Source organism: Phoca vitulina, unplaced genomic scaffold, assembly GCF_004348235.1.
Source record: "Phoca vitulina isolate PV1807 unplaced genomic scaffold, GSC_HSeal_1.0 scaffold35, whole genome shotgun sequence".
In the NCBI taxonomy this organism is placed as follows: Eukaryota; Metazoa; Chordata; class Mammalia; order Carnivora; family Phocidae; genus Phoca; species Phoca vitulina.
In genome coordinates this window covers 6,081,130-6,094,811 of record NW_022589738.1, presented here as the reverse complement: position 1 = coordinate 6,094,811, position 13,682 = coordinate 6,081,130, and the positions used below count along the sequence as shown (strand labels likewise).

At 35.5% G+C, this 13,682-nt stretch overlaps 1 protein-coding gene across 13 annotated transcripts in view; it reads left to right on the top strand.

The window, feature by feature from the left end:
• The window catches only part of DMD (dystrophin), a 2,446,616-nt gene that overhangs the window by 1,197,205 nt on the left and 1,235,729 nt on the right, over positions 1-13,682 (top strand). For all 13 annotated transcript variants that reach the window (XM_032426633.1, XM_032426634.1, XM_032426635.1 and 10 more), the window contains one exon: positions 13,562-13,672. In XM_032426633.1, the coding sequence (XP_032282524.1) occupies positions 13,562-13,672 (111 nt within the window). The remainder of the gene's footprint in view (positions 1-13,561; positions 13,673-13,682) is intronic.

The following is a 13,682-nucleotide window of genomic DNA, read 5'->3' as shown; positions in this document are numbered from 1 at the left end:
CTTATTGATTCAAATAGAGTAAAGCAAATGGGAGGAATTCTTCTAGATAGAAAAATTTATCTTCTAGGTACAGAAATCAGAAACTTAAGAACTATTTCAAAAATAGTATGATTAAAATATAAAAAACCAATGAGTGCTTCTTCAAGAACAATTTTACGGTATAAAATCATCAAATTATATAACTGCAAAGCAACACATAGCATGAATATAGTTATTTACTCCTTAAGTGTCCTGCAGAACATACTGAAACACAGATTTAGTTTTAGCACCTATGATCTGGAAGAAAAGTTCCCAGAGTGCACCCCACACCAGTCATGTCAGAATATCTGGGGGGAACTCAGTTGTCAGAATTATTGGAAATTCTCCCGAGTGTTCTCACATGTGGAAAAGGTTGAGAACGACTTTGGAGAGTTCATTATTGGTCATGGCTGAAATGCTCCACAGTTTTTTCCTCGCATCACATTTCTCACCACTCACTCTTTGATATTCACACCTATGACATTGTCGAGATTTCAATGGGAGGGAGTTGTGGTGACTTTCTCTTCTATTTTGATTGTCCCCTTACTCTTATGGGAAATGAATAGAGGAGGAAACATAGCTGAGAATTCCTGCAGAAATGAATTAATTCAGGCAAGTAGAATTTTCAACATGGATGTTTGAAGATGAACTTGGCTTGGTTTTCTTATTTTCTTCTTCTTTGTCCCCTAATTCCACATATCATAATGTGCCATTCACCTTGGATGTGCCTCTCAATGATTGTAGGAGCCAAGATAATCATGTGCCAATAACCACCTTAATGTCTGCAATTCTTAAAATTACTAAGGTATTTCAGTCTACAGTTTTTCTTCCGAATTATACCAGTAATTTCATAATTTTGAATCTCTAGTATGTAAGAAAAATCCAACATGGGTACCTGTTGAAATACTCTGTATCATGAAGTGTTGATGATGCACACTTTATAGAGAATATTATGGTGTCACTAAGATTACCACAAGAAGCAGTGGGCTGCCTAGCGGTGATTCCAATGGCTCGACTATTTCTTTTGTCCCACAGATTCCTGATCCCATCTTTTGCAACATCTCCCACATAGTAGATTTATGTGCATGAGTAGAGAGGAAAAAATTTAAGGCAATTTAGGAAACAAATTATCATCAAAGGAGAGGACTTCATAATCAATAAAGAAAGTGCTCCTATATTTCACTCATCAAGCTGGGACTTTCACGTACTCTGGTTCCACTATAGACCGAGTTTCTTCCTTCCATCTCTTTTCCCATCCCATTAGCAATGTGGCTAAAACTTAGTGTCAACAAATAGAAAAGAGGGATCTTCTTTTTACTAAAGAAAGCTGTTAATTTAAGCTGACTGCATTAGCCACACATCAAAACAATTTATAATTGAGGTCTTCCTGTGTTTATTGAAGCTAAATCTTATAACTCAGTTTAAATATATTTGGCCATTTTTAAATGTAAGCATTCCAGACTATCAAAACCAATGGCTTAAAAAATAAAGATCTAAATGCAGATTTTGGTCTATCAGATTAAGCTTATGATTTCATTATAGGATAAAAAAAGACTTTTATAGTGTAAATAGGCATATTTGAGTGCCAAACGACTCAGAACAGTCTTACTTTACAGCCTACTTCACTGATTTATGAATTAGTATAAACCCTCATTGCAGAATTCATTCAGGATTTATGTGATAATGGAATAATTTAACCGTAGAAGGAGAATGTAGAGATCTATTACAGACATTTGGGTTCTAATGTTAAACCCCACATAGGCGTGGCAGAAATATTTTCTTTTCTGTTTACCTAGCAATATAAATATGATGATAAACATAATACAATTAATTTTAAATCTGTTCTAACATTGCAATGCTACCTGTGTGTGTTACCATATAGAACTGATTACTCGCCAATTTATAATGACTGTTACCACTTCAATATGTTTAATAACGTGAGAAATAATTGCAAGCAAGTGTTACAGAAGATGCAAAAGATTAGAAATGTGCTACACATCATTGACTGTATTTCGAAAAATGGCACAGTATCATGTCCTCACAGGATGTATAATGATAAAGAAATAGACGTCTTTTATATTATAAATTCAAAAGTGTACATCTTAATTCTGCAGTTCAATTACAACATCCAGTTGTGAAAAACTACACATTCTCAATACAAAAGGTGAAGCTAGCTGCGCCATGCTATGGTCTCAGTGAAGACTCTTGAAGTACTCTGAATATTTTGAGGCAATTTAGATTCAACCTATTGTTTCTGTTCTTTTTTTTTCTTATACAAATAGATATTTATTCCCAAATAGCTGACAGTGAAGTTATAAATCTAAAATGCACACCCAGATGACACTTGGTATCACAGGCACTATTGTAGTTTCTTTGTAACATTTATGACTATATGAAACTTCCTTGTTTATTTTTTAATTAGTTTTGTTATTGTTGTTTTCCCTGTGGACCTCAATTTCCTACCCACCAAAAGTCAATTTGTAAAAGATCAGGACTGCCTAGCAGATCCTCAATAAGTATTTGGTGAATTTATTCAATTCCACAAAGATTTACCACATTTAGTCACTAAATATGTGCCAGACAAATGTGCTAGGAGCTATTTTTTTTTAAAAAAGTGGAAAAGCCCCACATGGATTTTGCCATCTTGCCATAAGATAGCAGGAAAGAAAGATGAAAATCAAAGAATTGTTGACCAGTCAAGTTCACCATAATCATCAAGAACCATTTTAAAAATGGGACTTAATGGTATCACGACAAAAAAAAAAATATATAATAGCGTGACAATATCTTGTCATAGTGCTTTATGATACTGCCAAGTTTTAGAACTTCAGAGCACTTTAAAAATCCTTTGAGTAGTACACAATAAAATTTTTCACGTGAGAAGGAATGATTAGTGAAAAGTAAATATTCCAGCCTTTCTAGGTATTCCAGTCCTTCCAAGGACTATACCGTGTGAATAGCGACTATTTTCAAAGCATCTGCATTGTTTTCTTTGATCATTACCATAATTTAATGAGGGAGGTAAGTCAAATATTTAGGCTTAAGAAAATATTTGAAGAGGCTAGATTATTAATTGAAGGGATGGGGATAGGGAGTTACTGAAAATAGACACACAGGATCATTTGAGGGAGCTATAGAAATGTTCTAAAAATGAAATCATGGCAGTAGTTGCACGACTCTAAATTTGTTAAATTTCTTGAATTTGCATTTATTGAATTCTATGGTAGATAAACTATACCTTGATAAAGCTGATTTTAAAAGAGACTTTGTAATAGAGAATATCTCAAATAGTATATTAAAAAATAATTTCAGGGGTGCCTGGGTGGCTCAGTTGGTTAAGCGTTGCTTTGGCTCAGGTCATGATCCCAGAGTCCTGGGATAGAGCCCTGCGTCTGGCTCCCTGCTTAGTGGAGAGTCTGCTTCTCTCTCTCCCTCGCTGTCTGCCCCTCCCCCTGCTCCTGCTCTCTCTCACTTCCTCTCTCTCTCTCTCAAATAAATAAATAAAATCTTTAAAAAATAATTTCAGTTTACCATCAACTTTTTTAGTCCATTGTTTAGATGTATAGTCAAAGGTGGAATGTGAGGAATTGTGTTAAATAACCTGGAATTAACTTAAATGGTGGCTATTTACCATTGACCATCCTGGTGTCCACTGTAAGACCTCACATAGTAATATTGTAATATTTCAGTTGTTTATATTGGGATATATTTAATGGATTCCATTCTAAAGCATTTTCACTGAAGCTGGGACTTTACCTCAGATCTGCTTTCTCCACTTTGATAATTAGCTCTCTATCAAGCAAAAAATTAACCTGTAGCCACTATACTTCCTCAAATTTCTATGTAGTATTCCAAATTTCTCCCAAAGTTTTGACTCTGCACTTACCTAATTTGAAAAGTAATCATAAGTGCTTGAAAATGTAGACTTATAATGGACTTCTATTATCATTGCCATCATTTTCATTACTATAACTATGAATAGCATTATTTCTCAGATGTATTACAGGGAATAATAATTCCACACAGTGTTCATTTTTTTGGTTTTAAATGGTTCTGTCCCCAAATTTACTATCAGAATAGTAGGAGGGGGATAGAAGAAGATGGTCATCAGCTGATTTCTTAAATTTCTTAACACAAAGCTCCACCAAAGTACTTAAAATTGAACTAAGTTAGAAGCTAAGTTTGTTTTGGTGTTATTAAAATGTTTGCCATTATGGCATAAACTTACACACACACGTGTGTGTGTGTGTGTGTGTACACACACGATTACATTTATGTATATATTTAACTTGTTAAATATGTACTGGGTTCCAAAGTGCCTCACAGACCTGAAAACAGCCTCTAATTAAGTTGTTATAATACAACAAGCTCTTTGGCCTGTTGCGTATTCCTGAGAAAAATCAAAACTTCTCCATCTGACAAAGCTTAATTTATAGGTAACATGCTTTCTATCTTGTCTAATTAACCTACAGGATCTTTCTACAAATAGTAATAAAAAAAAAAAAACCTGTGTAAATTTCTTCTTTCTTTTGTACTTACCGAAATATTCAAATGTATATTCTAAAACTTTTCAAAATTCTTTGCCCACTACCATAATTAGTGCACTTTTTTTCATGTTCCCAAATGTTTTAAAAGTACAAATAATCCAAGATCCTTTAGTACATTTTCTTCCTTTAATTTTGTGAGTCCATATTATATGTGGCCATTTCCTCTTCTTGGGGGTATAATTTCAGAATTGTGATTTGTTTTAAAATGACTAATAGTGTTATATTTCTCCATTAATTGTCACGACATGACATCTTCTAATATTTTTTCTTTCTGAAATATTTTAGTTATTTTCTCTGGAATCATTTTCTTTATTTGATATCACAAAAGCTCCAGCAATCATTTGATAGAAAGCATCCTTTATTCCATTAAATACTTTCAACAGCTACAGCTTCATTTTGCTTGCCACTTTGTCATTAATTTGATACATGAGAATGATCCGATGAGGTAAATCATGGTAAAAAGGCCTGCTCTCTTCTCAGTTAATGGTTAAGTGCTATATTGGAAATGTCCTTAAAGTTTGATTAATTTTTAGCTCTATAATTTGCCCTTTATCATCTTTAATGGAAAAATGGTTATTTCTATTTCCATTGTTGTTTCCTACTTTCTCTGTATTGTGCTAGTTATAAACATAATTGCAGTATTGTCACATGTCTTTTCTTGGGAATGGCATGATGTCATAATTTGCTTTATATTACTTGATGAAGAAAAAAAAATCTAGTGATCCTGAAAGGTATTAGACTGAGAACTCCTATTACAGTGTACGTGGGTGTTCTAAATCATTAGCCCTGATCTGCTACTTCCTTTCATTTTGTTTTTGTTGGAAATTACTGATTTTATATAAATCCAAGCTGACAACTTCACAAGATCAGTTCGTTTGTTTTCTTCAAACAGTTTTCACCCATATCCTGGTAGGTGTATATCTTGGGGGAAAATAGAACTCAAATTATACAGCTTTTACATCTTTTTTAAAAAAGATTTTATTTATTTATTTGAGACAGAGAGAGAGAGATAGAGAGCACAAGCAGGGAGGAAGGACAGAGGGAGAGGGAGAAGCAGACTCCCCACTGAGTGGGGAGCCCAATGTGGGGCTCGATCCCAGGACCCCGAGATCATGACCTGAGCCGAAGGCAGACCCTTAACCAATTGAGCCACCCAGGCACCCCAGCTTTTACATCTTTAGCAGATCTTACAGATCTGGTAGCCAAGTACCAGGAAAACCTTTTTCTTTGAATTAAATTTTTTGTTTTCAGTGTTTTCTTCTATGGTATTATTTTTTCATTGTCTGATCATAATATCAGGAAAGACAATATAGTGTGTTTTTCTTTTTTTATCGGAAGAGTTTTAAAATAGGAGATTGTCCAGTCTGCCTGGAAGTTTCCATAATACTCTGTTATTTAAGCACATCACTTACCTATTTCACAATAAACTTGCCCTAAAGTGATAAATAATTTTTAATTATGTGGCTCCGGAATAATAATCTGATGAGGTTAAATAAAGTAGGTGGTGAATGATGTCCTAAGTACAAACTAAAAATGAATTATCAGTTGAAAGTAAGAATTGTGGAATTAATTTGTAAAGATGCTAGCTGAATAAAAGAGCGATGCATGTTACAAAATCTTCCCAAATTACAATTGATTGGAAATACATATCTATTTTTATCTTACACTTTTAGTAGTGAATTGAATTCTTGTTACTGAACATATTAAGTGTATTAGATAGATTTTCCAAAATCTACTTATGTGATGTACTCTGACAAAGAAAGCAAAGGGGTAATTTTTATTTTTAGTTTTTTTAGAGAGAGACGGTGAGAGAGCCTGCGCACACGCACGCGCGTGCACACACACACACACACCCAGATGAGCTGGGGGGAGGGGCAGAGGGAGAAGGAGAGGAAGACAGAAAAAAATTTTTTTTAGTTTTTTTTTATTATGTTATGTTAATCACCATGCATTACATAATTAGTTTTTGATGTAGTGTTCCATGATTCATTGTTTGCATATAACACCCAGTGCTCCATTCAGTACGTGCCCTCTTTAATACCCATCACCAGGCTAACCCATCCCCCCATCCCCCTCCCCTCTAGAACCCTCAGTTTGTTTCTCAGAGTCCATAGTCTCTCATGGTTCATCTCTTCCTCCGATTTCCCCCCCTTCATTCTTCCCCTCCTGCTATCTTCTTTTTTTTTTTTTTTAACATATAATATATTCTTTGTTTCAGAGGTACAGGTCTGTGATTCAACAGTCTTACACAATTCACAGCGCTCAACATAGCACATATCCTCCCCAATGTCTATCACCCAGCCACCCCATCCCTCCTACCCCCCCCACCACTCCAGCAACCCTCAGTTTGTTTCCTGAGATTAAGAATTCCTCATATCAGTGAGGTCATATGATACATGTCTTTCTCTGATTGACTTATTTCACTCAGCATAATACCCTCCCGTTCCATCCACATCATTGCAAATGGCAAGATTTCATTCCTTTTGATGGCTGCATAATATTCCATTGTATATATATACCACACCTTCTTTATCCATTCATCTGTCGATGGACATCTTGGCTCTTTCCATAGTTTGGCTATTGTGGACATTGCTGCTATAAACATCGGGGTACACGTACCCCTTTGGATCCCTACATTTGTATCTTTGGGGTAAATACCCAGTAGTGCCATTGCTGGGTCGTAGGGTAGTTCTATTTTCAACTTTTTGAGGAACCTCCATACCGTTTTCCAGAGTGGCTGCACCAGCTTGCATTCCCACCAACAGTGTAGGAGGGTTCCCCTTTCTCCGCATCCCCGCCAACATCGAGATAGAGAATCTTAAGAAGGCTCCACATTCAGCGCAGAGCCTGACACAGGGCTTGATCTCAGGACCCTGAGACCATGACCTGAGCTGAAACCAAGAGTCAGACAGTTAATGGACTGAGCCACCCAGACTCCCCTACCTTTTTTTTTTTTTTTTTTTTTTTTTTTAAGAGCAAAAGCAAGGGAGAGAAAAAGCAAAAGGGTAATTTGAGCAAAGAACTATTCCTCTTGATATCACAGTGTATATTATTATACGAAATATTCTGAGATGTCCTGTATAACAGACACGTTTATCCTCAATTTCCAAAATATATTTACTCACTGGGCTTTTTTCACACATAATTTTAATTTATAAGGAAATTTAGATCTCTAATCATATTAGAACAGGACTATAGATGTGAGAAGTTTTCTAAAAAGGCTGCCTATAAATTATAATAAAATTCCAGTTTTATATGATGTTCAAAACCAATTTTTCCATTTTAATGATTTTAATAGTGGTGATCTTTCCAAGAGTATAGACACTTAGCCTCTCAACACTGTCTAAAAGCTTGATATAAATATGAATATTTCAAGTCTATGTAATGCTTTGCATTGAGTTCTAAATTGCCAAACTTTCCTTTTACATGTTACATGGTCCTTCACATATCCTGGTGACAAAGGTTCAGTTTTGGGTTGTGTTTTTGTAAGTCATTGCCGTTCCTGTTGTTTATGAGTCATGTGTGGAATTTATCATCAGAAGACCTGTGTTTCAGTGATCACTTAAGTTATCTTGGCTTTGTTTTGTAATGCCAGGCTACAAGAGGCAGGTTTGAGGGGGCAGTCTTTAAGAAAAAACAATACTCATACCAATTAGAGATAGAAAATTAAATTCTGAGTTGTAGAGAGTCTTTCATAAGGAAGGGGCCCTGAAACTTAAGGTTCAGTAGCTTCACACTGAATCCCCCTCTCCAAAGTAATTCTTACTCTACCCACATCTAGTTTTTCCTTCTCTGAAACAGAGTATACACACTCTGCATGTTCCAAACCCAATCTTTGCTAGCATGGTTCTCATAGCCTGGAATGAGATCCCATTTTCTTATTCTCTCCCCCTCCAAAACCCCTTCACAGCCATATGTAATTTAAATTATGACAATTTCTTAAAATTTTACCAGATTCTGTAGTAGAAATGACTGTGCCTCTTCTCTTTTATCATATAGCATGTTTTTTTAAATTATATCACATGTATTTCCGCTTTCTAATTTTAATTTAATTTATATCTCTATGTTCTATCTTCCTAGAATAAAAGATCCTTAAGAATAGGGGCAATAGTTTTGTTCTCACTATATGGAATTGACTAGTAGATGCCCAACTTGTTTATTGAATTGAATTCATAAAGTAAATACTATTAATGAACAAATGAGATGAACTCTCTGTCTTGTCTGACCAATGTCCATATGGAGGACACATTTATTTTGGAATCATAATTTAAGAGGAAGTATAGTTGTTCAGAGGACATTGAGTTTGCTACTTCCTGGGTATGTTACCTTGGACAAGTCAACATTTCTACCCTCATTTGTGAATGAGGATGATAAACTTATATCTTAGTTTGATTAGGTGATTAAATAAATATATGTGTGTGAATCGTCATATAAAAGCTGACACAGATGTCTGCTCTGGTGGTGATGATGAGGAGGATGATTTCCTTTAGCGTTCTTCTCTTACCCTTCTAGTATAAAAGGCTAAAGGAATATGTGTATAATTCATTTTTTCCTCTATTATTTTTTTTCCTTTAGCTTGAGTACTAGACAAATGAAGGGCTTCAAAAACATGTAGATATATACAGTTGCAGATGCATAATTTGGGCACTCTGCTCTTAGTATCTTTTTTTTTTTTTTCTCATCAATTTCCATCCCCAGTTTCCACAATGACTATGCGATTTCCATCACTTTCCTTTAGACGACTCCTCAACCTTCTTCTCTCTCTTCCTCACTGGATACCAAAAGAATCTCTTCCTTATAAATCGATAATTCATAATGACACAATTTGGAAGTAAATATTTGTGCAAACTTGAACAGGTATTTTTACATACACTATAACATCTGATCTTTTTACCAAAACCAGTGTAGTTGTCTACTGCAAACATGAGAATTTTCCCAGGACTACTGATAATGCTTCATTACTGGCTTGTCATCAACATCCTCAGTTTAGAGATGAGAAAATTGAGCTTCAGAAAGGTTTGGTGCTCAAGGGATAAATCAGAGCCCTGAAATTTGAAGATTTATTTATTTATTTTAGAGAGAAGAAAGTGTGCACACGTGTGCACGTGTGTGTACACACACGAGCTGGGGGAGGGTCAGAGGGAGAGAGAAAGAGGGAAAGAATCTCAAGCAGACTCCCCGCTGAACAAGGAGCCCGAGGCTGGGCTCAGCGGGGCTTGATCTCACAACCCTGAGACCATGTTCTGAGCCAAAATCAAGAGTCGAATGTTTAACCAATTGAGTCACCCAGGTGCCCCCAGAGCCCTGAAATTTAAGTTCAGATTTCTCTTAACAGTCTTCTGTTCTGATTTACACAGAGCATCAAGTAAGAAGCCCTTTCTGCCTTTCTATATCAAAAATGATCTTTATGTCTTACCTTGGGCTTCTGAAAAAGTAGCACCTCTCTTTCTGTCAGTATTTTTTGTTGATTATTGGTCTTTGCTCTTCATTCCTTCTTGCTTCCCACTGGGTTTTTCTAATCAATTATCTTCTTATTTTTTTTTAAATCTCTCTCATCCCTTGGCTCCTTTTACATAGCCTTAATACGTGTTCCTCGTTGACCACAATACATTATGTGGTGAGACAAAATTCTTCAAAAATAATTTGAACTATTTTTAGATGAGGGTTTCCTGGTCTTTAAGCTTCATCCTTGGAAAAGCTAAGTTCTGCTCTTACCAGTGACTCTCTTCTAGCTACAGTGCTCATTGACCAGCTAATGTACACTTGTTAGAACTTGCCTCATTTGACATGTCTCAAAATTGACATTGTTGACTTCTCCCTCATTTTTAAAATTCTTACATCACTTGATTGAAGTGGCACCCTTTATCTTTCCTGGCTGTTCTGTTTCTCCTTCTCTTGGACTCTTCCTTTTCTTTCTTTGGTGCTTTCTTTCTTCTCCATATCCCTTAAATTCTTGTTTTCCATGGCTCTCTCCTGGCCCTCATTAGGGCCCTCTAATGTTTGAGAGCACATTAAAATAAATACTAATTGTACAGGTGCACACTGCTTTTTTGAAAAAAAAAGTATACATATATGTAGCTATATATGTGTGTATATAGTGATTTGAAAAATTCAAATTCATTTCAAAGTATTACTGAATTTATAATCGCATTCTCTCATTGCAGGTTTCCTTAATTATTAGATTAACTATTAGCAGTAAAACTATTATTATCTGTGATTCTGATGAAGTTAAAATTTTAAACTTTCTCTTCATATTGAAAAATTAGAGTTTTTTCATTTGGGACATGAGGTTATTAAATACCTCTTCCATTTATATTTCTGCCATTGTGTGTTCATTCTCTATGATTTCAGTTCTCCCAAACTCCCCATGCCATTTATTACCTCATCTGAGTACCTTGTTTTCCCTCAATCAGGAATGCTTCTATTTTTAAAACTTCTATCTCCTTGCTTGTCAAAGATACTACTTAGAACAATGAAGCAGAAGTAGCACAATTGAATTAACTAAAAAACAAAAATGAGGGGAAGAAGTTTGTCATCGGTATATAGGGATGCCCCATGGAAGCTAAGGGCAAGAATAAAATTTGTCTCAGGAATGGACTAGAGCCTGTGTTTTGGTCACTTGCACCAGCTATTTATCATTATCTCTTGGGATCTCTCATGGGATTGTAGGCAGTTGCTGGCTGGCTCTGCCATGGCATGTAAGCTCAACTGCACTGGACTTAGCTTTTCCGAGGATGATGCTCATTGTAGCTGAAAGCTCACTTGGGATCGTTCACTGAATCACTTACCTACCGCTTCTTTATGTGGCTTGGGCTTCTCAGAGCATGCCAGATGGGTTCCAAGAGGGAACATCTTAAGAGTCAATGTTCCAAAAAGGTAGAAGTTGAAGCTGCTCGTCCTCTTAGGGGCTTTTCCCATAACTGACAAAACACTACTTGTGCCCTCTTCTGTTGGTCAAGGCAGTCAAAGGGCCAACCTAGGTTTAAAGAGGTAAAGAAACTCCACCTCTTAATGGGGGAGTGGTAAGAGGAGCACATAGTATGGGAACTGTTATTACAACCATCTTTGGAAAATGCCCCATTTCCTTCAGCCTGTGATTGAAAGCCATCAGTATTTTTGTTTATACCTCTCTTTTTGGCATCTACTTCTATCTTCTCTTTCTAGTCATCGACCTTTGCTATTCCCCAATTGACACTGTAAACTGCGGACTTCTTAAGCACAGTCTCCTTGCATATGTGACGATTCTCAGCACCCACAGAGCTTGGCCAGACTTTGTCCTGCAGCTCTGAGAGAGAATCTGATGGACCTAATGGGGCATAAGCATTGTCCATGTTTTAATCATCTATGACTTGGGAGCGGCTAAGTTTATGTGGCACAGACATGGTTAGTATTGACCTACTTTTTTGAGGGGGTGAGCATTTTCCACTTAAAATATCATAATCGTAACCCCTCCCCCTAAAGCATCTGCTACTGCCAGCGATGCTTACTAATTATTCAGAGTTCTGATGTAACATCACCTCTCCTATGACATCTATTCACTTCCTTGTTAAGTGTTACTCTGTCCTACATACCCCCATTAAATTTTGTAGATTCTTTAGCATTTATAACTTTGTGAATAATCTTATTGCGTACTTATATGGATCCCTAACCCCCGAACTCCATGGGTTCTGGAGGATAGCATATATCTATATACAAGGGAGTAATTCAACCAGTGAAGATATATCTATATCTATATCTATATCTATATCTATATCTATATCTATCTATATAGTAAAATATATATATACATATATAGTATGTATTTGCATGAGTCCTTGCTCTTAATTATTTTATGCCAAAATTGTAATTACTTAAGTAATTCGTCATTACTTTGTCTTTATAATTGTTAGGATCAATATGTTAAGGAATGATATTAAGGCATATGTGTACATTTCCTTGTATACTAAGTAACTCCTTCACTACTCAACCCATTTTCTTAGGATAATTCACACTACTCATTGCAAGATTGTAGTTCTCTGTGGTAATGAACTGCTAATCAAAGTGATGTTATTTTCTAGTAATATGTACTGGAATTGACTCCAGTTGGTATAAATTAGGTTATACTAATATGCATTATACAAATTGTTTTGCATGAAAATTTTATGGGCACTGTGGTATAAGTTAATTCTTTTCTTTTCTAACTTACTTGTGATAATCTGACAGCAACTGATATTTAAATTAGAATAATTTGACAACTTGCTGATTTTTGCTGGAACTGGCAGAAATAAATGAATGAATTTATTGTTTTGGTCTCTGCACACTCCATGATTTGGCTGACTCCTGAAGCAGGCTCAGAAGTGTACAAGTCAAATACAGACATACTTCTAAATAGAGCTCGATCAAAAATGTCTACTCAGTATAGAAAATACAGCAATTTTTATAGTTATTTAAAGTTCAAAAATCAGTCTCTTGAAGAAACTCTTAAGTATCCAACAGACAAAAAGCAAAGCCAATTAAAGGATTTTACTTCACTTTCCTAAATCCATAATTTTCCTGAAATTTAACTGAAATATAGTGCAGAATGAGTAAATATCACAATGAATATTGTCTACATGGAACTTTCTCATTATATCTTATCCTATCACAGTTAGGTTTGATATATATATGTCTTTAGTCAGATTTGAGTGTAAATTCAAAGATAAAAGAATATCAGTCATTCATATTAGATATAAACAGATATTTCCTTCTGAAAATATCTGAAATAGCTATGCATTATCACTGACTCGAAAGGATAATTTCTTTTTCGTAATAACCCAAATAGGAGAGAAATAAGCTATGTCATTTTTGATAACTTTTGGTAAGTAAAAAAAAACAAAAACAAACTATTGTCACTTTAAAGGAGGCTACATTGTAATAATGCTTTAAGAGAGTTCCTGAATTTCATCTTCTTGGCAAGTGAGTTACTCTTTGCAATAACCTGCAGAGCATGCTGACTAATAATGCTGTCCTCCCAACAGAAAATCCAATCGGATTTGACAAGTCATGAGATCAGTTTAGAAGAAATGAAGAAACATAACCAGGGAAAGGAGACTGCCCAAAGGGTACTGTCCCAAATTGATGTGGCACAGGTACATATCC